Source organism: Semicossyphus pulcher, unplaced genomic scaffold (assembly GCF_022749685.1).
Source record: "Semicossyphus pulcher isolate SPU_LCO1_2020_fin unplaced genomic scaffold, fSemPul1.0.p SCAF_1, whole genome shotgun sequence".
Lineage (NCBI taxonomy): Eukaryota > Metazoa > Chordata > Actinopteri > Labriformes > Labridae > Semicossyphus > Semicossyphus pulcher.
The window spans coordinates 29,673,724-29,697,947 of record NW_027211603.1 but is presented as its reverse complement, the minus strand read 5'-3'; the positions used below and the strand labels follow the sequence as shown (position 1 = coordinate 29,697,947).

At 42.3% G+C, this 24,224-nt stretch overlaps 1 protein-coding gene across 1 annotated transcript; it reads left to right on the top strand.

Moving 5' to 3' along the window:
- Positions 1 to 362: 362 nt before the first annotated feature.
- Positions 363 to 22,469, top strand: LOC138597448 (ATP-binding cassette sub-family C member 12-like). Its single transcript, XM_069669079.1, has 30 exons — positions 363 to 413; positions 617 to 768; positions 934 to 1,080; positions 1,204 to 1,351; positions 1,630 to 1,866; positions 3,023 to 3,196; positions 3,518 to 3,665; positions 4,696 to 4,844; positions 5,107 to 5,214; positions 7,288 to 7,518; positions 7,603 to 7,674; positions 7,829 to 7,953; positions 8,587 to 8,659; positions 11,030 to 11,233; positions 12,889 to 13,023; positions 13,292 to 13,388; positions 13,621 to 13,671; positions 15,480 to 15,572; positions 15,686 to 15,789; positions 15,970 to 16,137; positions 16,261 to 16,487; positions 17,436 to 17,573; positions 17,676 to 17,865; positions 17,973 to 18,062; positions 18,142 to 18,331; positions 18,533 to 18,692; positions 18,807 to 18,885; positions 21,292 to 21,405; positions 21,721 to 21,885; positions 21,964 to 22,469. Exons 1-30 carry the CDS (start codon positions 363 to 365, stop codon positions 22,054 to 22,056), a joined length of 4,113 nt encoding a protein of 1,370 aa, XP_069525180.1. The 3' UTR covers positions 22,057 to 22,469.
- Positions 22,470 to 24,224: the final 1,755 nt, after the last annotated feature.

The following is a 24,224-nucleotide window of genomic DNA, read 5'->3' as shown; positions in this document are numbered from 1 at the left end:
GTGTTGTCGTTCTGACAACATTTTTATTTAGCATTTCACAAGATAAAGGTGCATGTGATCTTTGACCAAGTATTTTGATGACACTTGTGTTCTTACCGTAATAAATGAGTTGCAAAGCATTACATTTGTTACATAATAATACATCATCAATGACTGCAACAAGTCGTACGATGACAATTGTGTTATGTAGCTTTGAAAACCAGGTGTGCATGAATTCACTGATTTAAAATAACTATCATGGTCAATGATTACTGTACACTGAAGAATGTAACATATTTACAGACTAAAAAGGTTACAAGTGATCTAAAAACAGGCCCATGAAAAATAAATGTGCATGCTTGCTGCCCACGGTACAGGACAAAATGAAGACTGACTATTCTTTGGAGGACAGAAGAGCTCAAGGAGCCTCCATTGTAAGTACAAAACAAACAGCTGCTTCCACTTGAGGTCTCATGTCCTCTTCACATTTTGGTTTCACTGCCTGAGCTCTTTTCCTCTCCCATTGTTTCCCCTACATCCTGTGTTTTTATCCTGGATATATTTGAACCACTTTTTCAAACTCTTTTGAACTTCTTTTGCTTCTTTTCTATGTGTCTTTTTATGTTTGACCCTTAAGGCAGAAGATGGTTTCCGTAGGAAAACTGGATCTTTGGCCTCAAATCTCGCACATACTGATTTGGACGACAGCAAAACAGCTCAACCTTCCTTATACAGAAAATACCACCAGAGCCTTCAGACATGCAAACCCTTCCGCTGGTCCTCACCAAAGTCAGTGCGACTGATGACTTACTGTTTTTATGCAATTAAATATAATTTGGTAATATTTACAAGGTGAACGTGTGAACAGACTTGCAAATCATTTGGCCAGTGGTGACTGTCCATATTAAATATTGTAACCTCTGCAGAGCTTATATTTGTTATTTTTATGTCTAGCTCTCACCCTCTGGACAATGCTGGTTCCCTGTCCTTTGCCACCTTTGCCTGGATGACCCCCATGATGTGGGCAATCTTCAGGAATAGGCTGGACCCGACCTCACTCAAACTGTCTCCTTTGGATTCAGCCGACACCAGCGGAGAAAGGTTTGACCCTCTACTTGCTGATGTGGGCCCCACATTTCTTTACAGCTGTTACAAATGCCATTACAGTGCAGTATATTAATTGAAGTCACAGATTAACTTTAACTGATTTTGTGTGCTGTTTAGGCTGCACAGACTCTGGGAGGAAGAAGTGGCAAAGGTTGGCCTGGAGAAGGCTTCTTTGGTTCGAGTGGTTTTTCGCTTTCAAAGAACCAGGCTGATCCTGTCCACCGTCTTTGGTGTTCTTGCCATGTTTGCGGTGTTTGTGGGCCCGGTAATTTTACATGAATTTTCTTTTACCAACAGTGCAACTGCTTACAAAGCATAAGGCCTTCCCTGAATTTTCCCTCTATTGTAAATGTCTTGGAAGTGCTATTGAAATGCTTAACTTGATTCAAAGTAGTAAAAGAATACTGTTAAACAGGCTACAAGAGCTGCAATGATAAAAGTCTGTTACTTGAACCTTATCTGTCTTACAAGTACACAGTGACCCAAACAAAACAGAAGTACTGTTTGATGCTGTTTAATGTTTAAACCTCTCTGTCCTCCTAGGCTGTTTTGGTCTATAGGATCCTTGACTATGCGGATAACCCAGGGAGTTCCACAGTGCTCCATGGTGTGGGTCTGGCTTTTGGCTTGTTCATCTCAGAGTTCCTCAAAGCTTTCCTGATATCCATACTGTGGGCGATGAACCTGCGCACAGCAGTCAGACTGAAGGGTGCCTTCGCTTCAATGGCCTATCAGAAAATCATCTCTCTGCGGGTGCACAGTGGCATTTCAATGGGAGAGGTAAAGAGTGCATTACATACATATGGGTTAATGCTTGTTGGATGCACATTCACTAAGAACGTTTTAATAACCTGTTATCAATGTGTTATATCCTATAAACCTATAAGACATACCTGTGGTGCTGGACAAGGAGTTGTTAGCATAGTCAATTCAGGCAGCTGTGTGCTTCAGGCAGAGGGGTTAGTGTTGGTGATGCATTGAAGAGGTCCCAGGTATGGCTGGCCTACCCTCACTGTCCTTTGGTTAGTGGATGATAACATGAAGAGAGTATGCTGCAGCCCCAAGAGCTTGACAGATGGTCTTTCTTACCTGCGGGATGAAACGATGATCCTGGCCTAAGAGAATCTTTCCATAACAAAGTCTGTAGTGAATTGAGACCAAGGCCAGTTAGGGACATAAAGGGAATGGAGCAGGCCACTGGCACATACAGTGCTGTTGAGTATGAATGCAGAGGTGTCAGGATCCATGAAGGGCAGACAGATATGTTGTTTAAGGAGCAAGCTGTTCCCAGGATTGGAGGCAAAGAAAGAAGTGCAAGTCCACCAGAGAAGACAGGGAGCAGACAAACGGACACAAAGAGACAATAAGGAAGGGATTCCGCGTCTCTTGAGTAAGTTGAGCCTTACTGCGATGGATAGTCACCGCGCAGGCTGAAGAAAGGATGGGGTCTTGGTTAGCAAGTTCCTTCGGGGACTTGTTGGCACAAAAGCATTGGGCCTGTCCTTTCTGGAACTGGTTTCCTACCTGTTGTCTTCTCTGCTCCTAACCAAGTGGTAAGCGTTCTTTAGGTTGGGTTTGTAAAGATTGTGGCACCAGGGAGAGAAGGGACACTATGCAAGGGAAACTCAAGAGAAGTACACAAGAGCATGGCCATGGCGTCTAAGATTACCTTTTTTGCACAATTTGCTTTTTGTCATCAAATATTTTATTTCATAAGATATGGGGCAGCTGTGGCTCAGGGTCGGTTGTCTTTCAATCGGAAGGTTGGTGGTTTCGATACCCAGCTCCCTCAGTCTACATGTCAAAGTGTCCTTGGGCAAGAAACTGAAACCCAAATTTCTCCCAATGGGATATCCAACAGTGTGTGCATGTGATGACTGATTGACAGTTGGGCACCTTAAATGTTTCAATCTTTCTCTTTCTGTCTCCTTTTCAGATGATTAATGTTTTGAACAACGATGGCTTCAAGTTGTTTGAGGCGGTATTGTTTGGGAGCTTTGTGATTTGCGCCCCAGTGCTCTTTATTGTGTCTGTCGTTTATTCCTGCATAATCCTGGGCTACACGGCACTGACTGGAGTCTGCACCTACATCATCTTCATCCCTGCACAGGTCTGTACATTTGAAACAGCGCATAAAGTTTATGAATTAGTATTTTTTCATAACCAGTGTAAGATAAATGTTTTAGATCTAATGACCATTACTGTAGTCTGTACAAGTTAAAATTTAGTTTACCATATTATACAAAAGTTTATTTCCAAACACTCTTTGGTTACATACTACTACTGGGCAAATATTTAATTCTTTGCTTGTTATGTATTGTCCTGAACTACTTCAGCCACGAGGAAAGCCCTTAAGTGCCCTTAAGTACTATATTTGCTCTTTTGATGCTTGTTTTCCATTGTCACTGATTAATATATTTTCTTTTTTCAGTTTTTCTTAGCCAAGCACATTACCAGGTTCAGATGGAAAGCCATTTCGCTAACAGACAGCCGTGTTCGCACAATGAATGAGATTCTCAACAGCATCAAACTTATCAAGATGTACGCCTGGGAGGAATCCTTTGAGAAGAAGATCGCAGGTACAAAGTTAGGAAGCCACCTGCTGACTTTTTATAAGCCTTTAATACTGTTTAATTTCAACACTGACCCGAACCATTCTGAGAATGTGTAAAATAGTCGTTTTTTACATCCAGCGTCCTGTTTGGCCAAAGTATTGACTGCAGCAGCTGTTGACTGTCGGCCGTGGGCTATTTAGTCTACATGATGATCTTAACGATGGATGGTGTTGATGGTCGGTGGGGGAAGTTTAGCTCTGTAACAATATGGCACTAGCTAACGCTAAAGACCTCATTTAGCATTGCATTTATATCTCTGAGAAGAAATGGGGGCATCTGAGCTAATGTTGTATATGTATGGTAACTGCTAACTTTAATATGGCCAGCAAAACATTTTGTAACTCGCAGTTCAGCGACCAATTGAACTGGATATTTTCAGTAGGCAGGGTTTTCTGCTTCCTCCTCTGACTTGATGCAGTCATGCTGCTAAGAGCTGTTTTTAATTAGGTATTCAAGTAATAATGAAGGTTTATATTTCATTCTTCTTTCATATAATATATGCATGTTTACTATTTCAAGTCATAAGTTTTAGAGACTAATGAGCTTCATTAAACATATAGCCATGTGGCCAGATGTGCAAGAGCCCAGGGAGAAGGCTGCCACACCACCTCACCTGAATACAATGGTCTCCCTAAATGGTTGCAAAATAAGCACTCAGATGTGTGCAGCATGTGCTTTTGACTTTGTTTACATTTCAGGAACTGTCCTCTTTGTTTAGCTCCCTCACTCGAAGTTGCTGCAGCCATCGGCCCCCTCAAAGTTTTGTTTGTAGGAATGCTGCTAAAACCACAAATACTACATTAAAGTTCATCTGTAACCCCACTTTGCTCATCAAACCAAGTCCTGAGCTGTCTAAACTCTTGTATTTACATGTTTAATAGCTTTGAAGAGACATTGTGTGCTGCAATATTGTACATTAAAGGTGCTGTGGAGAACTGTAGGTTGATGTTTAAAAAGAACCATCTCCTCCTAAATGTGATGCTGTTTCTTTCAGACCTCAGACAGAAAGAGAAGACACAGCTGCAGAGGGTCTGTTACATCCAGAATTTGAATACCAGCATCACCGGCATCATCCCTACCATTGCCACAGTCCTCACCTTCATTGTGCACACTTTGTTGGGCATAAGCCTCAACACAACTGATGTAAGTACCACAGCCGAGCAGCGACTGTGCGATTTAATAGGTTAATAGATGTGTTAAAGTACACAGAAGTCTGTAAGTTCTTGGACAGAAGAGACACCTCTGCCAAATGTTTTCTACTTAAAATGCCATTTTCCCTTGTTTGATTGTGCTTGCAATAAACCAGGGCACTTGTGTGCAGACTGGTGCTAGAGCACGGTGGTCAGTTTTAAACAAATATGACTTTTCTTTCTTGTGTTTGAAAATCGTTCTTTCTTATTTCCAGGCCTTTACCACCATTGCCATCTTCAACTCCATGAGGTTCTGCCTGGGTTTGATGCCATTGTCTGTAAAGACCCTGGCTGAGGCTGTTGTGGCTTTAAAACGACTGAAGGTAAACTCTTTTTGTATGTTATTAGCAGTTAGTATTGGTAGTAGTATTTACTACTACTCTGATGTAATGTGAAGGTTCTTTTTGCTGTGGTTTCATAGAGCTGAACAAACCGCAAGGCTGTTTGGCTATGTCCATAATTCATATAGTCTATGATTATTGCAGACCTAAGTGAAATCACCCATTGCTTTGCCGACAGCTTGAGTATATGGATGAGAGGGTAAAAAGCTAAGTTATTAGAGCTTTACAGTGTATGCCCATGGCTTATGTTAACAAACAGGCTAGTTAACCATTAAGTTTCCCACAGAAGGAGATTGTATTTGTTGTGACAGAATCTCTAATCTACTCGATAAAGAAAGCTAGCCAGCTAAGAGCCCTTGTGGAATGCATCAGACTCGCTGCTCACTAGATTACGTCCCCGGTGGGAGAGCGAGTGCCAGGGGAACAAAACTACCCAGATCACTAAAAAGAGTTTCATCACTTCAGCCAGCCGTCTTCTCTGCATGGAGAGGCCAACAACAATCCTGTCTCGCTTGCTGTGGCCACCACAAGTAAACATATGAATAATTGAATACAGAATTTTCAATCACTAAAAAAACAGACAGACTTCATGGATGTCCTGCTGTACAATAAACCACACAGTAAGACAATATTTGTCCAATATTGGGTAAAAAAGTCCTTATCAGAGGCAGCAATGTTTCACATGTCTCAGATCTCTGGCTGAGATGTCAGGTTCACTGACTGAATTACATGATGACATTTAACACACAGCTAGCAGCACCCACCTGTCTACCAAGGCCCCTATTTTGCCATTGTAGCGTAAATCGGTCGATTAATTAGACTAGCTACTCTACTGTGACAAGCAAACATTGAAGTTGAACTTTAATTAAAATAATTTAACCTATTGTAGGTATTTTTCGGGGCACCACCCCATTTTGACAAACCAGGGAAAACTTCCCGAGGGCAGAACAAAGTTGACCACTCCTTATGTCCGAGACTTTCTTTATCAATTGGACTATTTGTTTCTAAACCCAGTTAAGCAGTTAATCTCATCTATATAACCCCGACATATTTGATACCTCTGGATTCTCAGCTGCCCAAAGACTGAAAACACCACTGGGTGAAGATACACAGAATGAGATTAAATAGACAATTCCTGAAAATAAAAGTTAATATAATCAAAAACATCCAGGTGGATACACCGCAACATTCAACACTCCTTATACATTTATATGTGAACATAGTACATGGTTAAATATATATTTATAGATAGATGAGTGTTTCATCCTCCTCTGCCTGTCTGGAGAGCTGGCAGAGAGAGGGGTGTGGGGGGAAGTAGATAAGTGACCCACAAACTCTTTCAATCCCCAGAGACCTGCAGTGTGACTCTGATAAGTAACCAAATGCTTTGATGGGAACAGGAACACACACATACTAGTCTAACTGCAAATACTGCAACGACCACAAACATCGTAGTTTATTGGAGGGGGTGTCCCAAGATTACATCCTGTCTCTGTGGAATGTTGAAACCTGTGGGGGAGAGTGTTATAACCCGATCCCATTAGTGGCACCTTGACTAATAGCAGAGTTAGTGGTGTAGCTCCTTCCTGGTTGAGGTCAAATGACCAGGTCAAGCCTGGACCAGGCCCGTCCTGGTGCCACGCCACACCATACTTTTAAGCAATAATATTTTTTCAACTGGATTTATATAAAAATTCCACACAACTATCATTATTATGATTAGATAAATTAGCTTAAGAGACCAAAAGGTTGATTTTTTAGTAGGGCTGTAAAGACTGAAAAGATGTTTAATTGTCTAGATATGGGTCCTATTGGGGACTCACTTTTGGAGCCGACCAAAAGTGGCCAACCGAGGGACCGCATATTTTAGTACTAACTTATTGGCCTAATTTCTCAGCCCGAGAGGTTGAAAGAAAGCATAGTTTTTCCTTTCTGTGTGGATGTGTTTAGAGTTTAAATGACAGCATATCTTGTATTGAGCAAAGTTGTGAATTTCATTTGCAATTAAAATCAAAACTTAAAACATAAACGCTCCTAAATGCTTGACTGTTTCAGAAAATATTGCTGATCCAGAATCCAGATCCCTACATGACACAGAAGAGAGACAATGACTCGGCCATAGTGATGAAAAATGCTACTCTATCCTGGACTAAACCAGACAGTCAGCCAGCCTCCCCACCCAGCACAGCCAACGGGGTGAGGGGACACAAAGTGGATGAGATCTCCCAGAATGAGAAAAGTGAAACCTTGCCAACTCTGAGAAACATCTCCTTCACACTGCCCAAGGTGAGCTTCACTGCTGATTAGGTTTAATGAGGTTAACTTTATTTGAGTAAAGGATACTAATCTTCTCTGTGTTGTTTCCCAAAGGGCAACCTGCTCGGTGTCTGTGGGAACGTGGGGAGTGGAAAGACGTCACTGATTTCCAGCATTTTAGAACAGGTTGGCTCCTCCTTTGTCTTTATTGTCCTTTATTCTTTTTATTAATGCAAGTTTTTGACTCTGATGATATTCCTGATATTTTTAGTATCAGATTTAACTGTTGTTGTGGATCATACAGGTTTCTTATTGTTGTCTGCTCATTTCTATGTCTTAGATGCACCTTCTGCGAGGTTCCCTCACAGCTGATGGGACGTTTGCCTACGTTTCCCAGCAGGCCTGGATATTTCATGGAACTGTTCGAGAAAACATCCTGATGGGGGAACCTTTTAACAAGGCCAAGTAATTAAATCACTCAACCCACATAAATAACTGTCACTGCAGATATGATGTGACCTTTGAATATGGAAACACTAACTGATTCTCTTCTTCACTGCAGTGACACAGACTATAAAAATGTAAGCAGGTCTTACTGGTGTGTTTGTCTCACGTGAGAAATGTTTAACTGGGGGAGAGTTGATCTTATCTGAGTTTTTCATCTGGCAAGGCAGTCAAACAAAGGTCATCTCTGTTATCTGAACGTTCCATCTTTGGGAAGCCACTACATGCTGTAAGAGCTGGCAAAAATGTAAACCGCTGCGATGCATCTTTGTACAGCATTGTAATCAGTCACGTCATCAGACTGATGCTGACTTTTATGTCTTCCTAACGACAGTCATAAATGCCAATCTCACATAACTTCTCATAAACCGCCCGGGACACTGTGTCTGAGAAATACAGTTTGTAGTTTTGATGAGCACATGAACAGAGTTACTGAATGTTATGGAAATTGGATGTAAGGGATTGTTTCAAAATTACATATTAATTCTTAAACAATCTGAATTTCTGATGACAGCATCCCATTATAGTTAAACTAAATTAGATGGCGATAACACTATAATTAACTATTCCTTAACTTACTGTCTTACTCCACAGATATGACAGAATTGTGGAGGTCTGTAGCCTCCGAGCTGACCTGAAAATCCTCCCACATGGTGATCAAACTGAGGTAGGAGTCTCTGCTTTACTTTCAAACTCTACAAACTGAACGTTTTTTGTACTTTTGAAATATTTCATATGAGTGTAACGGGGCAGCTGTGGCTCAGTGGTAGAGTCGGTCGTCTCTCAATCAGAAGGTTGGGGATTCGACAAAAGACCCCAAACTGCTCCCGAGGGCATAGCCATTGGGTATGACTGTCCACAGGTACTGATGGAAGATTGGCACTTAGGCCATCAGTATGAATGTATGTTAAAGGGTGAATGTGACATGGAGTGTAAAAGCACTTTGAGTGGTTGGAAGACAAAAGAAGTGCAGTCCATTTACCTTCAAGTTTTACCACCTCAAGCCCCAGAGGGCGTGAGAAGGGTGGAGAATGAGCAACCCTTAAGGACGGATATAACCATAACATCCCACGCTATTTGAATAACCACTATAAGTGCATTCTACAGAGGTGGCGATGTCTGTAAAAACCCAAGATGTCTAGGATCCCACAGACCAAGATGGGATGCTTGAGGAAGGAGCACCTCCTCTTTACTGCTCCTTGTGAGACATAGGATAAGCAGTATATCACTGACTCTTTGTTGGCTGCAGGCCACAAAACCCAAAGTGGTGCTACTTCTACAAACGAACAGAAGGCAGTCGTGTCAGAACTGCAGGGCATCATCTAATCATCCCGCATTTTGATTTACAAAAAAAGTTGCTGGGGAAGTTGCTGGCCTATCATGACCTGAGAAAGAGATCAACTGCAAAATTAGGCAACACCTACTGTAAAACCTGAGGGAGCAAGAGCTGTCACACTAAGCAATCCTGATATCCCAATCCAAAACTCAGTGCCCTGTTGAACCAAGCTGAATACAGTGGCACTTGAAAGCATGGTAGACCTTGAAGAGTTGTGGCTGAACCTTGCTAATGTCTGTGACCAGATACCACATCTCACAGGGTTAGAACCTCACTCTTGACTGATACAACAAATTGTATACATCCTTGTACACTCAATCATCTCTGGCCTCCGTTGTCCCTGTTTGCCCTGTCCATGAGTAAGCTTGTTGGGTCTGCTGAAGAGTTTCTCTGTCAAAATCTGGCATTCAACAACCCCCGACCTGAACGTTGATGGGTGACCTAATTGTAAAGCTTCAGAGCCTGGATGCAGGTGGCTGCTTCAAGGACGTCATTGACTCATTTTTTGAGTAGGAATGAGCTTCAAGCCTACAAAATCCTGGTCTCTGGACCTCAGGATAGATAGAGGCTGGAAAACCTGTTTAAGATCTTCAACACCAAGCTGAAGGACATAGCTGTGTGCCAAGCCACCAGTGATGTCACTTGACTCTACTCATTGGACATAACATAGGTTTCCGGAGGCTTGGATAGATGAACCTGGAATCCTGCCTTGACCCCTCAGGCATCTGCCAATCTACAAAATCCTGATCACTGTCATGTAGGGCACTGAAAGCCAGTTTACATGGCCAGGTTTTGGCACAGCATCCTGATACGCTCTGTGGAAACCAATCTGACCAGGCTCAGATGACATTCATGAATTGGTTTCAGTAATTACAAAGTAAGGAGAGGCAAAACCTTACCCAGGAGAAGGTCTGCATAGAGGTGGAGGAAGTCTGAAAGATCACCTGTTCAGAACTCTGGAAGCTGTAACCTCGGCGATTCAGGTTCTCGATCCAGTCTGTGTATGATGTCGTCTCTAGTCTTGAGTTCTTTGCAAATGTATCCTAAGCATCCAGAGCTTTTTGAGAAACAGATTTAAGACTTTGAGAATTTGAGAGAGCGTTAAATAGGTTATCAAGTGACCCTCCTAAAAACTCCAAGGCCATTGGAAACACCCAAATGATATGGCCTACCACTAAAATGTTAAGAAGTTAAAGGATTAACATTTTCTGCCCTAAAGCTGAACATTGGCCTAAAACCCTACAAACGCTTGACCATGCCGTATCACAACTTTTCTTCCACTAAAGTCACTGTGTACTATTTAAACATCATTAGGGACAATCAGTGATTCACTTTGTTTCCTCTCTGGATACTAAAAACGACTATTTTAGCCATGAATGTAAGTTAAAAACAGCGTTTACATTGATGCCAAATAATTGTTATTGATTGTATTTTGGAAATTAAATACTATGCAGAATTGTGTTCCTTTACTGCAACCCTCCATGAGAGTCTGGCATAGGAATAGTGTTGTTTTGGGTAAAACATCAAGTCAAAACTGTCAAGTTGAATACCAGCTCTGTTGATTTAGACAGTTGAGTTTGGTATTACAAAATGTGTGAAGTCCAAGTTCGACTGGGTTTATTTCAAGCTGAGTTTTATTATTCTTTTTCAATGTCTTCACCCTGAGGTGTTCTTAGTATCTTCCTTTTGTTTTGTTGGCAGATTGGCGAGCGAGGACTGAATCTGTCCGGCGGGCAGAAGCAGAGGATCAGTCTGGCCAGAGCCGTTTACTCCAACAAGGACATCTTCCTCCTGGACGATCCGCTGTCTGCTGTCGACGCTCATGTGGGGAAACACATTTTTGAAGAATGCATCAAGAAGGAGCTCCATGGAAAATCCATCATACTGACTACACACCAGCTGCAGGTGACAGGATAGTTCATCCTAAATAGCTTATTGATTATCAATCACATATAAAACTCCTTTGTCAATCAATTAAATTGGGCAGTTTTTAAGAGCCCAGAAAAGAAAGATGTTTAGAAATCATGTGTTTTGGTAAACCCCCTTCCCAGGTGTAGGATTGCTGCCACTTATACCATCAGGAAACCAGGAGTTGTGAGCAGTATTGCCAGTTACTTTACACTATAAGTTCTATAAATGTATATGTACATGTGACTATTGTTAACGCCTGGTCCACACTGTCAGCTGAGCAGTGTATGATGTCTGCCTAGTGAACCTTTGTGGCTGTACACACAGACTGCTGATGATCTGCTACTGCCAGCCTTATCTCTTTACGTTGAGTTTGCCTTTTAAAGAGTAACTGCACGCTTAAACATGTTTTTTGAGCTGTAATCTAAATTATATTGCTGTACTGTGATGAAACACTGCTGGTGTTAATATTGACAATTCTTACCAAACTTATAAAAATCGACATTTCATGCGTTGGACCTTGCCAGCCGATGGTGACGTAGACACGACCGTTTGGGACAAAATGACATCATGAAATGTATTTGCAATTTTTTTTTAAAGTAACGTTAATGTCTGTCAATGCACGCACGGTCAGGGCATGCATACTTGCATTGCCTTGGCTCCGAAAGCTCAGGCATTAGTAGGGCTAGATAAAAAATCAAATACAGACGCGCACATCCCTTAGTGGGTGCTGGATCTGTTTCGAGCCAACATGCTCTTCTTCTTCTTCAGACGCAGACAGTGAAACAACTTTTTTGATATATTAGTGGGGCTGGAGCCACTGGCTCGAACTGATAGGGCTCGGGACCACCACGGTCCTCCACCACACTACAGTGTTTTTCAGGGAGTGGAGAAGTCCTCCACCTCAAAAGAGCCCTCTGTGTTATATGTGCTCTCCATTTTTCTCTGGCCAGGGGAGGGGACGTCACGGAGTTGCCGGACGCCCTCCACCCCCGTCTCAGCCCCTTTGCCACTTTGAAAATTTTTCAAAATTGTGCAGTGGGTGGAGTTATGGTCAGACCTGTAGGTGCAGTTACACTTTAATAATGGCCATCAACCTGTAAGAGCCGGAATCAAGGGTTAGATATTCTGCTACGCATGATCTTGTCAGGCGTGCAGTGTGGACCAGGTTAAAACTGTGTTCAGCAGGGCTGAACGATTTTGACAAAATATCTGCAGGGATCTGTACCAAACAAACATATTTGATACTTACGTCTGTGTATGAGGTTTAGGCCAGAACATCTTTGGAGCACAATATTTAAATTAAAATAGTATTTTTACACACATTTCAGATTTGGTTTTTTTTTAAGATTATTTTTTTGGCAATTGCCTTTATTTGACAGGACAGCTGAAGAGAGACAGGAAATGTTGGGAATAGAGAGTGGGGGATGACATGCACCAAATGGTCGGCAGACAAGGAGTCGAACCTGCGACTAGTGCGACGATTAGTGCGGCAATGAATATTGCGCCTCATGCGATTCGAAAATTGCAGCAGGCCATGTTGTGATTCCGATTGGCCAGAGGGCTTATGAACACAAGGGCTGAACAATCAGAGTTCTGGGCTGGGTGGAACTGGTTTTATTGACACAGTTGTCTTTGCTTTTGTCTTCCAGTATCTGGAGTTTTGTGATGACATTTTGGTTCTGGATGATGGCGAGGTGCGGGAGGCCGGAGACCACAAGGCCTTGATGGACGCCAACGGACGCTACGCTCAGCTGATCAGCAACTACCAGATGGAACAATCCAAAGTAAGGAAAAAACACAGCACAAAAACTGCTCTTCTCACCATGTGTCTTTCCATATTTTTATTAGCCATAAAAGTGTTTCACGAGTTAATTGTTGTTTTACAGGCTGAAAAACAATAAAAGAAGATTGTCATAGGTCTATAAAATGCAGGGACATTTCTTCCTTAGGCACTAAAGTTAATGGTTTATCATCTTCTGTAGGGGAAAAGTGAGTTATTTTGAACTTGTTCAGACTCAGCAGTATCACTGTGTTTTTGCTTATCATGTACAGACTCAGACAGAGGACGATGAAGGGTCACTTGAAGACTCAGCCCAGCTGAAGGAGGTTAAGCTGAGGGATCGTGCTGACAGTGGGATAGTGAACCCAGGTATGGAAACCAAGAGAAAACTTGTTGGTGTGTTGATCCAAATGAGATTGCACGGGATATTTTTTGATGCCCATAGTCACCATTAGGAACTTTGAAATGACTGTAATTCAGGCTTGAGTTCATTATAGATGAGGACAAAGAGACACAGGTACATACCTCTTTGTGAAGCAAAGTGTCGTTGGATTTTGGTCATTTCATTTAGATTATTCCCCAAATCTGTTCTTCCTTTCAGTATTTGACATGTCGGACGAAAAGGATTTTGGAACAACAGCTGACCAAATTCGTAAGTCTACAAGACCCAGTTCATTCTTACTCTGTTGTTTGTGCAAGGTCATCCTGTTCAGATGTAACATACCCGGCCTCTGCAAAGGCTGGTGAAGTATTACAGGCTTTAATCAAACGCAAGATGCAGAAATGGAGGTAAGGGGTTAAGAGGGCTTATTGTATAACTTTCAGGGTTCACAGTGAATGGAGACATTGAGTGGCTGGCAGAGGCAGAAGATAGCGGACCAAGAGTGGATTGCATGGGCAGGATGGGGTTGCAGAAGGGTTAGGAAGCAAGCAGGCAGACAGACAGATGAATGATCCTGAAGCACAGTGAGTGACGGGCTTGGAAACATGGAGAAACAAATCATATATCTATAAAGACCTATAACGTGTCTGCTACTGTAGCTGTGACAACAATCAGGTGATGAGTGGGTAAAGAGCCAGATTAGATATACATGAGAAGGGTATGAAGTAATGGAAGGCTTAGGCTTTGGCTGGGCAGGGGAGACGAATGAGCCAAACACCAGTCACACACACACACAGGAAAACAAGAGACCCATGGAAACACAAGGTAATACAAACTTAAGTTATGACTGTGAATGTGACACAGGCACATGCAGTTTCGGTGTGAGCACCTGAGAGACAAGGGACCTCTAAGGTCATTCTCCAGTATGCTTCATCAGAATTGTTTGTTAAATGGTCAGATTCTCCTTAATTCCATTGTCAGAACGGTGTGGGGGAGCTTTTTGACCGACAGTTTTCCTTACTGCAAGGATGTACCAAATTTGTTGAGCGCAGAAAGTAAGCATTATCATTTTTCAAGTGCAAAACTGAATTTGTTACAGGCCAGAAAATGTGCATTCCTCTATTGGTATCCCCATATTTAAACAATCATTACATCTCAGAGGCAGAGTAAAATTCAATCTTTGGTTGAGTGTGGGCACAACAGCTACAAACTAGTGACTGTATATATAGATGGACGACGTGTCTCTATCTGCTCTCATTGTACAGAATTGATGCCAAAATAGCACCCATGATGGGCGCTGCCATCTTGCGATGGTGACGATTTGGAGCCAGAGTCGCGCAGTAGAGGTCGCCGGGTGACACTTCCGCTAACCAAACACACACTTAACTTACCGAGAAAACAGCAAAGATCCCGCACGCCAGCCTGTTTAACAGCAGAACAGCTTCTCTGTGTTGGTCTGAAGCAGTCGTTCACAGATATGAAACTTCAATGACTGTAGTGATTGTTTTAGTTACGTCTCCTCTCGTCGTTCCTCCTCTACTCTGCTAATCCAGAACTGATCGGCTGCAGGAGCCGTATTCGTTAACAGAGCTGTCAATCATCCTTTTTACAGCGTCAAATAACTAATTAAAAATAAACTTGTCAGAAACAGTTGGACATAACTAACTATAATGACAGAAACCATGTTTGAGAAAATTGTATTTAGCATGTATTTTGATTTTATAGTTTGACTCATGTCCCATCTGTTAACATGGAGGAGGAGGGCTTTATGACCTATACTGCAGCCAGTCAGCAGGGGGCGATAGAGAGGGTTTGGCTTCACTTTTAGGGAGCTGTCATGTCGTCCATCTTTTTATACAGTCTATGCTATAAACACTTTAGCCTTCTTTTAAGCATTACCCAGCTCTAAACATAGAGTAAAACATTGCAACAGATTTTAAATAAACTTACGTTATGCAAATTTAAGCCATATTTATTATTCTAGTTCTAAGGCAATAAAATAAGTCAGGACACACGCCAAAGCAACTGGAAGTCACTTATTTCATGCTATGATTCTATAAAATCCTTTTACCCTTCAGCTGCTACCGGAGATCAGCTGGTCAGTGTGGAGACTGCTGCAGAAGGTGCTGTCTCCTGGAGAATCTACCAGCAATACTGCAAAGCAGCTGGAGGTCTGATATAGCGCACACACACACACATGCAGTGCCATGAAACTCTAAAATGAAAGGCAATTCATGCATGCACAGTCTGGTTGGTGATAATAGGTGTGACTTTTTTGCTGCAGGCTACATCATCACCTTCTTCACCTTCATGATCATCGTGCTGTTGATTGGATCCACAGCCTTCAGCAACTGGTGGCTCAGCTACTGGCTGGGGAATGGTAATGGGGTGAGAACTATCTCTCTTACGAACACAACATTTTTTCAATATTTATCTTTTCTAAGTTACAATGCGAGCCCCTACGTAGAAAAAATAAAGACTCCTGTGTGCTCCAACCGGCATGGAGTTTGGCTGATTCTCTATCGTCTTGACTAACAGCATATATTATTCTGCTTTTTCCTCAATAAGACTTCAAGCGAGGCCGACATCTCTCTCAACCCAGACCTGCACTTCTATCAAATAATTTATGGTGTAACGGTTGTTGCCATGGTGCTACTTGCAGTGATAAAGTGCTTCTTTTACACTCGGGCAACCATGGGTGCTGCCTGCAAACTCCACAACACCATGTTCAAAAAGGTACTAGGAAATGGCTGATCTCCTCATAAAAATGAGGTCTTCTCTGTATAAGACAACTGAAGCTGTGGTCATTTAAAAAATGAGTAAAAGTATAACCATGTAATCATTTTTCTTCTTTCTCAGATTATCGCCAGTCCCATGAGCTTCTTCGACACAACGCCAACCGGCCGCATTATCAACCGCTTCTCCAAAGATCAAGAAGAGGTGGACACTGTGCTTCCCCTCCACATGGACCCCTTCATACAGTTTTCCCTGATGATCACCTACACCATTGTTATCATCGCCACTGTCTTCCCGCCCTTGCTGATAGCTGTGCTTATTATGGCAGCTTTGTTCACAGCCATTCTCTTGTGAGTTAATACTCCATCTGTTTTGTTCCTTGCAGTAGCAGTAAGCAAAGTAGAAACATCTCCTCGCGCTCCCTGCCGGTTGCTATCTCCTACAAATAAAGTCATGAGTGTTTTAGCCTGCACTCTGTCTCTCCAGTCCTCTCACTGTTAGCCTGGCGTTCACCACCAGTTAATGGCTCGATAGGTCCATGTTTTTGTTCTGTATTTTGCAGGCCTAGGGAAGGAAAGTGTTTTTTGGTTTTATTCATTCTGCCTGTGACTTAATGGTCAGAGTGCAACTTCTGCACTTCCCTGGCACAGCAGACTAAGTGGCTTCCCCCAGGGTGATAGAGATTGCACCCTGAGATATTGCAGATAATTTGGGATCGGTACCAGGAGGCCCAGGTACAAACTTGCCTCAGGGAGCACTACTGGTTGATCTCTGAGGTTCATCTCTAAACCATGGCCTCATTGAAGTGAAGGTCTGTGCACAATACTGGGTGCATTGTTGCCAATATATTTCCTTACTATCAAAGGTCTTATCCCCCAGGCCATAGAGTGGTCACTTTAGGCGTTGTGGCTGAACATTGATTTAGAGCTTTAGGCACCCAGAACAGTTGTTTGTCTGCTACGTTAGATACAAAAAAACAAGGGGTGTGTCTTAACAAAGGTTTTTTTTTCTGGGTACTTGAGGCAATCAGACAGGCCGATGAGTTAATATGCAAGCATGCCTTCTCAGAGGACATCTACCATTCTTCCTGAGTGATAACCACATCCAAGGCAGTGCGACTAAAGGGTCTGAGAAATAGCGTCCTTTGCACACCTCAATGTTTTTTATTTGTTGCCTTAACGTTGTTTCTGGATCCTCTCGAGCATTAGGCAGGTCAATTTCCATGTGACACTTCTGACATAAACCTACCCTTCTCTGCTAAAAAGACTTAACTGAGTGCGACTATGATTCCTCTGCAGTGTGTTCCAGAGGAGTATCCGACACATGAAAAAGATGGAAAACATCAGTCGCTCGCCCTGCATCTCTCTCACCACCTCTACCCTACAAGGCCTCAGCACCATCCATGCCTACAACATACGAGACAGCCACATAAAACTGTAAGATACCAAAGCTACTTAACATGAAATACCTGATGTGTTTTAATCCTAGTATTATTGAGGTATGCTTAAAACCCTGGTCTTTCCTTCATCTTGTTCTAGGTTCAAGTCACTGAACGACTTAAACTCCAACCACTATTTACTGTTTCAATCCGGGACACGTTGGCTCTCCTTCTGGCTTGACTTCATGGCTTCAACCATGACTTTGATGGTGGCTCTGTTCATAGTGCTCAGCAGTGATGATCTCATCAGTCCAGCTTCGAAAGGCCTGGCCTTGTCCTACACCATACAGGTAAATTTTGATTTAAAGTGATTGAACGTCTGGTTTATTTCTGTAAAGACAGATTACAAGCAACCGTAACAAGTGTGTTTACAGATAATGATTTTCGTTTTGTCCAGTTGACAGGCACGCTTCAGTTTGTAGTGAGGCAGGCGACTGAGGTGGAGGCGAGGTTCAACTCAGTGGAGCGGCTGCAGGAGTACATCACGGTCAGGCTCTGAAAACTGTTACTTCCAAGTTAATTATCATGTGAAAGCCCCCCCTCTAAGAAGTTGTTATTGTTTACAGGACTGTACGTCTGAGGCCCCCAGACACATTAAGGAGGCTCAAGTCCCAGAGGACTGGCCAAAGAGTGGAGCCATCACCTTCCAGGGCTATAAGATGAGGTACAGAGAGAATACACCGATTGTCCTTAACAAGCTCGACTTCCTCATCCGAGCGGGAGAGAAGCTAGGCATTGTGGGAAGGACAGGCTCTGGTAAGACCCGTCCTGTTTGTTTATATGTTGTTGATTTTTGAATAAAGAATTCCTTAGAAATGTGGGTAGAGAAAGCAATATTGTATATATATTATATATATATAATATTATATGGTTAAGACTGTAAGTTGCTGAGGGAATCCTTATCCTGTATACCATTTGCAATACTCTTCTGAGGTAGACCATGCTTTGTGTCTGTAGGGAAGTCCTCCTTAGGCGTGGCTTTGTTCAGACTGGTGGAGCCAGCAGGAGGAACCATCCTGATAGATGGAGTGGACATTAGAGCCATTGGTCTGCAGGATCTGCGCAGCAAATTGTCAATCATCCCCCAGGATCCCGTGCTATTCATTGGCACAGTCAGGTAACCAGAGCTAACTTCTAAGCCCACCGAGCTTTATGTTTACACACACTGTTCTCACTATGGTGGGTCAGTCATTTGCTAAGCAACCAAGATAATGTGTGTGTTTGCCTACAGGTATAACCTTGACCCCTTCAATAACTACTCAGATGAGGAGATCTGGGCAGTGCTGGAGAAGACCTACATGAAGGACTCAGTATGTTGGCAATACAATATGACAAACAGTACATATACACAGATGTGCCTTGCTTTATCATTCTGTCTAAGAGCTGTCTCTGTTGGCGAGTTAAAGCTCCCGTAGTTGGTCCCGTTACCCAGTCTCCCTCTTACAGTGGCTGTGACTCCCTATACCAGCGTATGGCTTGTGGTTTTTGAGCTATAGTGCTTGGTGATGTCAGTGCTGGGCACAGACGTTCTAGATTGGCTAACAGGGGGTGAGGAAACTCCAATACGCTGCCAAGCTCGCATCAGGTGTAAATATAAACTACAGGTGGTATGACATCAGAGAGCCCCTTGTGTGTACAGAGGCAAACTGAGTCTTTGTTTAGCTCAGGCAGAGTTGGTTAACTGCTGACATCCCCAATCTTCTCTTCATAGAAAAAGGTTTTTAAAAACAGCCAAACAAGCATGAAGCACCTGTTAACGCTTAAACATATACTTCTGGTACTGGTGCTGGTAAATTAATAAGTGAGCACTTCCAAGCTGCTGCCGACCCCTGCCCCAATCGAGTATGGCAAGTAACTGAGGACATTCTTGTGTGATTTGTGTCGTTTCAATGCCTTTGGAAGACAGTCACAACATTACCATAAAATATTGTCCACGGAGAACCCACAGTCGTACATGGACTGTTTCATAGTGCCTGTACCAGAGAGGCCCATTGTTTCTATTTTGGATTGTCGTGGCTCCCCACGTTCTGATGTGTAAAAGAGGTAATCAGAAAAATGGCTGAAGACATGTGGAGAAATGTGGAGCTCTGGGCTTGTGAGGGTAACCCTGCCAAGATGCCAAGATGTAACCAAGTTGTTGCATCAGGTGCTATATAGTTGCCACTGTGCACTGCAGGTTTCAGGTAGTCTTTCTAGGTGCATCAAAGGTGTGCCACACAGGGACTTCAGTACCACAACCAACATCAGCGGCCCCATCATGGGGACAAGCTAAGTGCCCAGTTTGAGGCTTTTTGTATGTGTCGGTAAAGCAATCGCCAGCAAGGCAAAGCTGCACATGCTCAGAGGTTCCATAAAGTGACCCACATCTTCCTAACAGTACCCAAAACCGGGCAAGCTAGCAAAACTTGTTGGCGTGAAGCAGAAAAAGCATAGCGCACCAGTGTGATGTATTCACCATGACCCATGCTTAATGTTTCATGCAGACCTGTCACAAGGTCAGCTAGTCTGAGCACACTAAAGAGCTCTCAGCATGCTTGAAGTGTGGGAACAACTGTCCACCGCTTCGGAAAAGAAAGCCATTCTGGAGGTGGAGAAGGGGGATTGTTCGACTGGGTTTTCTCCTGTTGTTTCTTTGTCCATCAGTGGAAGGGGAGATTTGTCTTATTCTTGACCTGAGGAGACTCAACATAAAGTATCTCAGAGGCTGATGAGACTTGTCAACAGTTTCCATGTTTAGGCAGGCCATCACTGCATAGGACTGGTTTGCCAGCATCAGCCTCAAGGATGTGTACTTCCAAATACCCATTTGAAAGGGCGCTGGCGTCTACTTGGGGAAAGTGCAGAATATTAGTTATATACTGTATATTCCATTCAAGGGTCCTGCTTTTGGAATATCTGTTGTTCCCAGTTTATTTAACATGATTCATGGATACAGTCCTCAGACATATCAGGAAGAAAAAGCTCAAGATTGTTAACTATCCTGACAATCGGCTGGATTGTGCAGTCTCTTCTCTCACAAGACTTATATCACCAATGGTGCTAATAGCCCTTCTTGCCCATCCGCTCATGTCACCTGTCCAAAGGTGCCTGAGAGCTGTTCTCCTCACTCTCAGACAGTTCCTGCCAAGATTGAGTGATCAGCCCATCATTGTCATCATTGAGGGGAGGCAAGGCTCACCATCTTATGCAAGCAAGGAACTTCCATGAATCAAACCAACGAAAGAGGAGTATCCATTCAGTCTTTGGAGATCTCACTTCAGTGGGACTTGTAGCCTCAGGCAAGGGTGACCCTGCTCCATCTCCTTTCCAGCAGCTCTCAGATTGGTGAAGTGGTTGTCTGAGATTGCTGCTTAAGGTTCAATCTTGGTTCAGAGAGTCAGTGGAGCAGCAACCCCTCTCCTTTGCTGACGGAGACCAGGAGGTTGAGCTGCATCAGTACATGCTGTCCTCTGTCAGAACCTTTTGCAAAATACATCTGATTGATCAGCTTTTTATCTACTTCAATGCATTTTTTTAGCAGATCCTTGTTGAGGCAAAGGCTGCCCCCTCTAGGTTGTAGATACAAGGAGTAAATGTTTGGGGTGACCAGGCAAGCTCCTTAGTCTTAAATAAATATCCAGGCACTCAACAGGGGGAATGATTCCCTGTTCCCTGTACATATACAATATGCAACTGTCGGTTTGTTTAACCAAAAATCATCATCATTTGTTCTTCAGATCTCCCGGCTGGAGCAAAAACTTCTGGCACCAGTTCTGGAGAATGGAGAGAACTTCTCTGTGGGAGAAAGACAGCTAATGTGTATGGCGAGAGCACTGCTCCGCAACTCTAAGGTTTGTCGTCTTTTTATTTCCTTTTATTTGACAACTTCTCATTGCTACTGCTGCTGAACATCCACTGCCATATTTCTGTGTTGCAACAACAATCAAGCTGCTAGTGATTTCTGTATTCCCATTTGCATCGCTTACGTCACCACTACCAGTATCTGTAGCCAACTCCCTGCTGTGTGTATCGTTTTCTTCTTTATCATGTCATCCCTTACAGTTTCACCTAATTTTCCCCAAACCCTTGCTACCCTGTGTCATCTGAACTGTCCGAATATCCAGCCAATCCCTGTGACTGTCTCTTATTGCCCTTTTGTCCAACAGATCATTCTTTTGGATGAGGCAACAGCGTCCATCGATGCAGAGACTGATGCTTTGATCCAGAACACCATCAAAGAAGCCTTCCAGGACTGCACCATGCTCACTATTGCACATCGTATCAACACTGTGATAGACGCAGATCGCATCCTGGTCATGGACAATGGAAAGGTAATATAACAAGAACACATAAAGATTGCATTTTCGTAAGCTTAAACCTGGACTAACAGTGAGCATTCTGTGTGACAGGTGGCCGAGTTAGACGATCCAGATGTGCTGAAGCAAAGACCAGACTCTCTTTTCTCCTCGCTCCTGAACGCTGCGAACACTGTGAACACCTGATCCTCAGAGGTCCTGGAGCAGCTGTGCACTACTAACCAGTGATAGCTGTAACTCAATTTTAGTTATTTATTTCTACAACCATTTGTTAACTAGAATGGTGTGTTTGTATCAGGTACAACTGAGCCACAGAGGGAGAGATGGAGTGTAATGTTAATGTAATAATACCACAATAATTGTTTTACGTAAATGGTCATATATTTATCTCTATTGTCTACTGATACAAATATTTACACTGAAAATGTTTTAACATAGGTTTATTTTATGAGTGGATATGATGATGTATTTTTAAAATGTTATTTATTGATTTTTTTGTGTATGTTTTCTGACACATTACAAACAACTGCATGTGAAATAATGCATTTTATGATTTATGAGAACTCTGTATAGAAAGAGTAACTTATGTCTAATAAACTGACTGGAGACATACAGACTGGAATTAAGTGATACTTTCAGTTATACTGTGCTGTTTGCTACATATCCGCTTTCCTTTTTCACCCCCATAATTTGCATTTGCAGAAGATAGTTGTCAAACATATTATACGTTTGTTAATGATAAGAGCTTTGTACAGCTCATGGCTTTTTTTTCACCAATTGACTCAACACTCTCAACTTCAACTTCAGTGAAGCAGTAAGGAAATGCTGGTTAAAGGGGTGATGGTGGCTAAGGCTGGATAGTTGGTTTATAGAAGAAGCTTTCTATTTCAGTTGTGGCCCCTTTTAAAACTGAATTTCACACTTACAAGCATCAAATCCAGCCAAGCTTTTCTGCTGGAATATCCTGTTAAGGCATGACGTTCCTTTCAGCTGTGTTCATTGTGTTACTGTTGACACTTCGTCCCCAGCCTGCTCCTTCAGTCCCTCCTAAATCCCTCCTTTTCACCTTCCGATTACAGTAAAAATATAATCTTTATGCATTAAGATATAAAGGCATGACATACTTTTAAAAATAATTCCATCTCCGGAAGAAGGTGAAAAATAACCTGCCTTTATTTTACTTTATTATCAAGTTCAAAATTGTAATATTGAAAAAAAAAAAGTCCAGCACACAGGCACTTTTATCTACAGTACAGGCAACCTGTGAAGAACGATGGAGGTCTGACATGGCAGTCCTTACCACCAATATGTCAACTGAAATGAAGCAGGGTGGATGTAAAATAAAGGTGAACTGTGTGATAAAGACTGATAGGTCCTGAATGAGTGACACAAAAGACAAATTACTGTAAACTTAGCCAGGTCCTTTCTGCCACTACAGATCCAAGCTATTAGGATATGACTGACACTAACTTAAACATGACTCATTAGAGTCACTAATCTTAGAGCAGTCTTAAGGTGTACACTAAAGGTTGCATTATGTTGGAAAAATGAATAATAGAGCTAAAACAAATATTAAATAATAAATGTGGCTCATTAAGATAAAGCCTGACCACAACACAAAAGAAACCCAAACGGAAAATGTTACACTGCAGGGGCACTATCAGCCTGTAGGAGGAGCCAGAGAGTCAAACACAGAGTTTTAGATCTCCCTGTGATTCCTTTTGTCTGGGGTTCAGCTGTCATCTGACTCAGGAACACATGATGGCACCAGAGTGTTTTTTCCTTACAACTCAATGATGGAATAACTACTTTAAATTAGCCAAAGTACACTTTAATCAGGCAAGGGTTTGTTACTTTTCTCTGCTTCTATATGCTCTCTAAAAAAACGCTTGAATTTTACACATGGATTTCCTTGAGCAGCCTTTTGCTATAAAGACAACAAAAAACTTCTCTGATCATCTAGAAATTTGCTTGGTATTTTTGCCCCCCCCAAGATTTTGGGGGGGGGCAATTGTTTTTGTTTTTAGATATACAAAATGGTAAATATGTATTTAATATCCCCATGATTAAAAAGGATTAAAAAGTCTTCCGTCATAAATTGCACTTATATTGCCTTTTAGAGGACGATCTCTTATGGAAGCTATTCTTGCAGATTTTAGGATAATTCTTTGGACTAAATAAGACCAACTTACATAATGAAAGCGGGAACCAAGACATTTGAAAGAGTTGGACTTGAGATTTTAAAAAAATGCCCAGGAATATGTTGTTTGCACATGGACTCTGCTGTTTTAACAATGTACAATAGGATACATGGAAAAGTATTGTGTTAATATGTTTGATTTGATGCTAAAGAA

Excerpts from the sequence above, each read along its gene's own strand:
- LOC138597448 (XM_069669079.1), top strand. The coding sequence starts at position 363 with ATGAAGACTGACTATTCTTTGGAGGACAGAAGAGCTCAAGGAGCCTCC. Across the intron at positions 15,790-15,969 it reads GGCTGGGGAATGGTAATGGG|ACTTCAAGCGAGGCCGACAT; the intron begins GTGAGAACTATC and ends TTCCTCAATAAG. Across the intron at positions 16,488-17,435 it reads TTGTTCACAGCCATTCTCTT|TGTGTTCCAGAGGAGTATCC; the intron begins GTGAGTTAATAC and ends ATTCCTCTGCAG.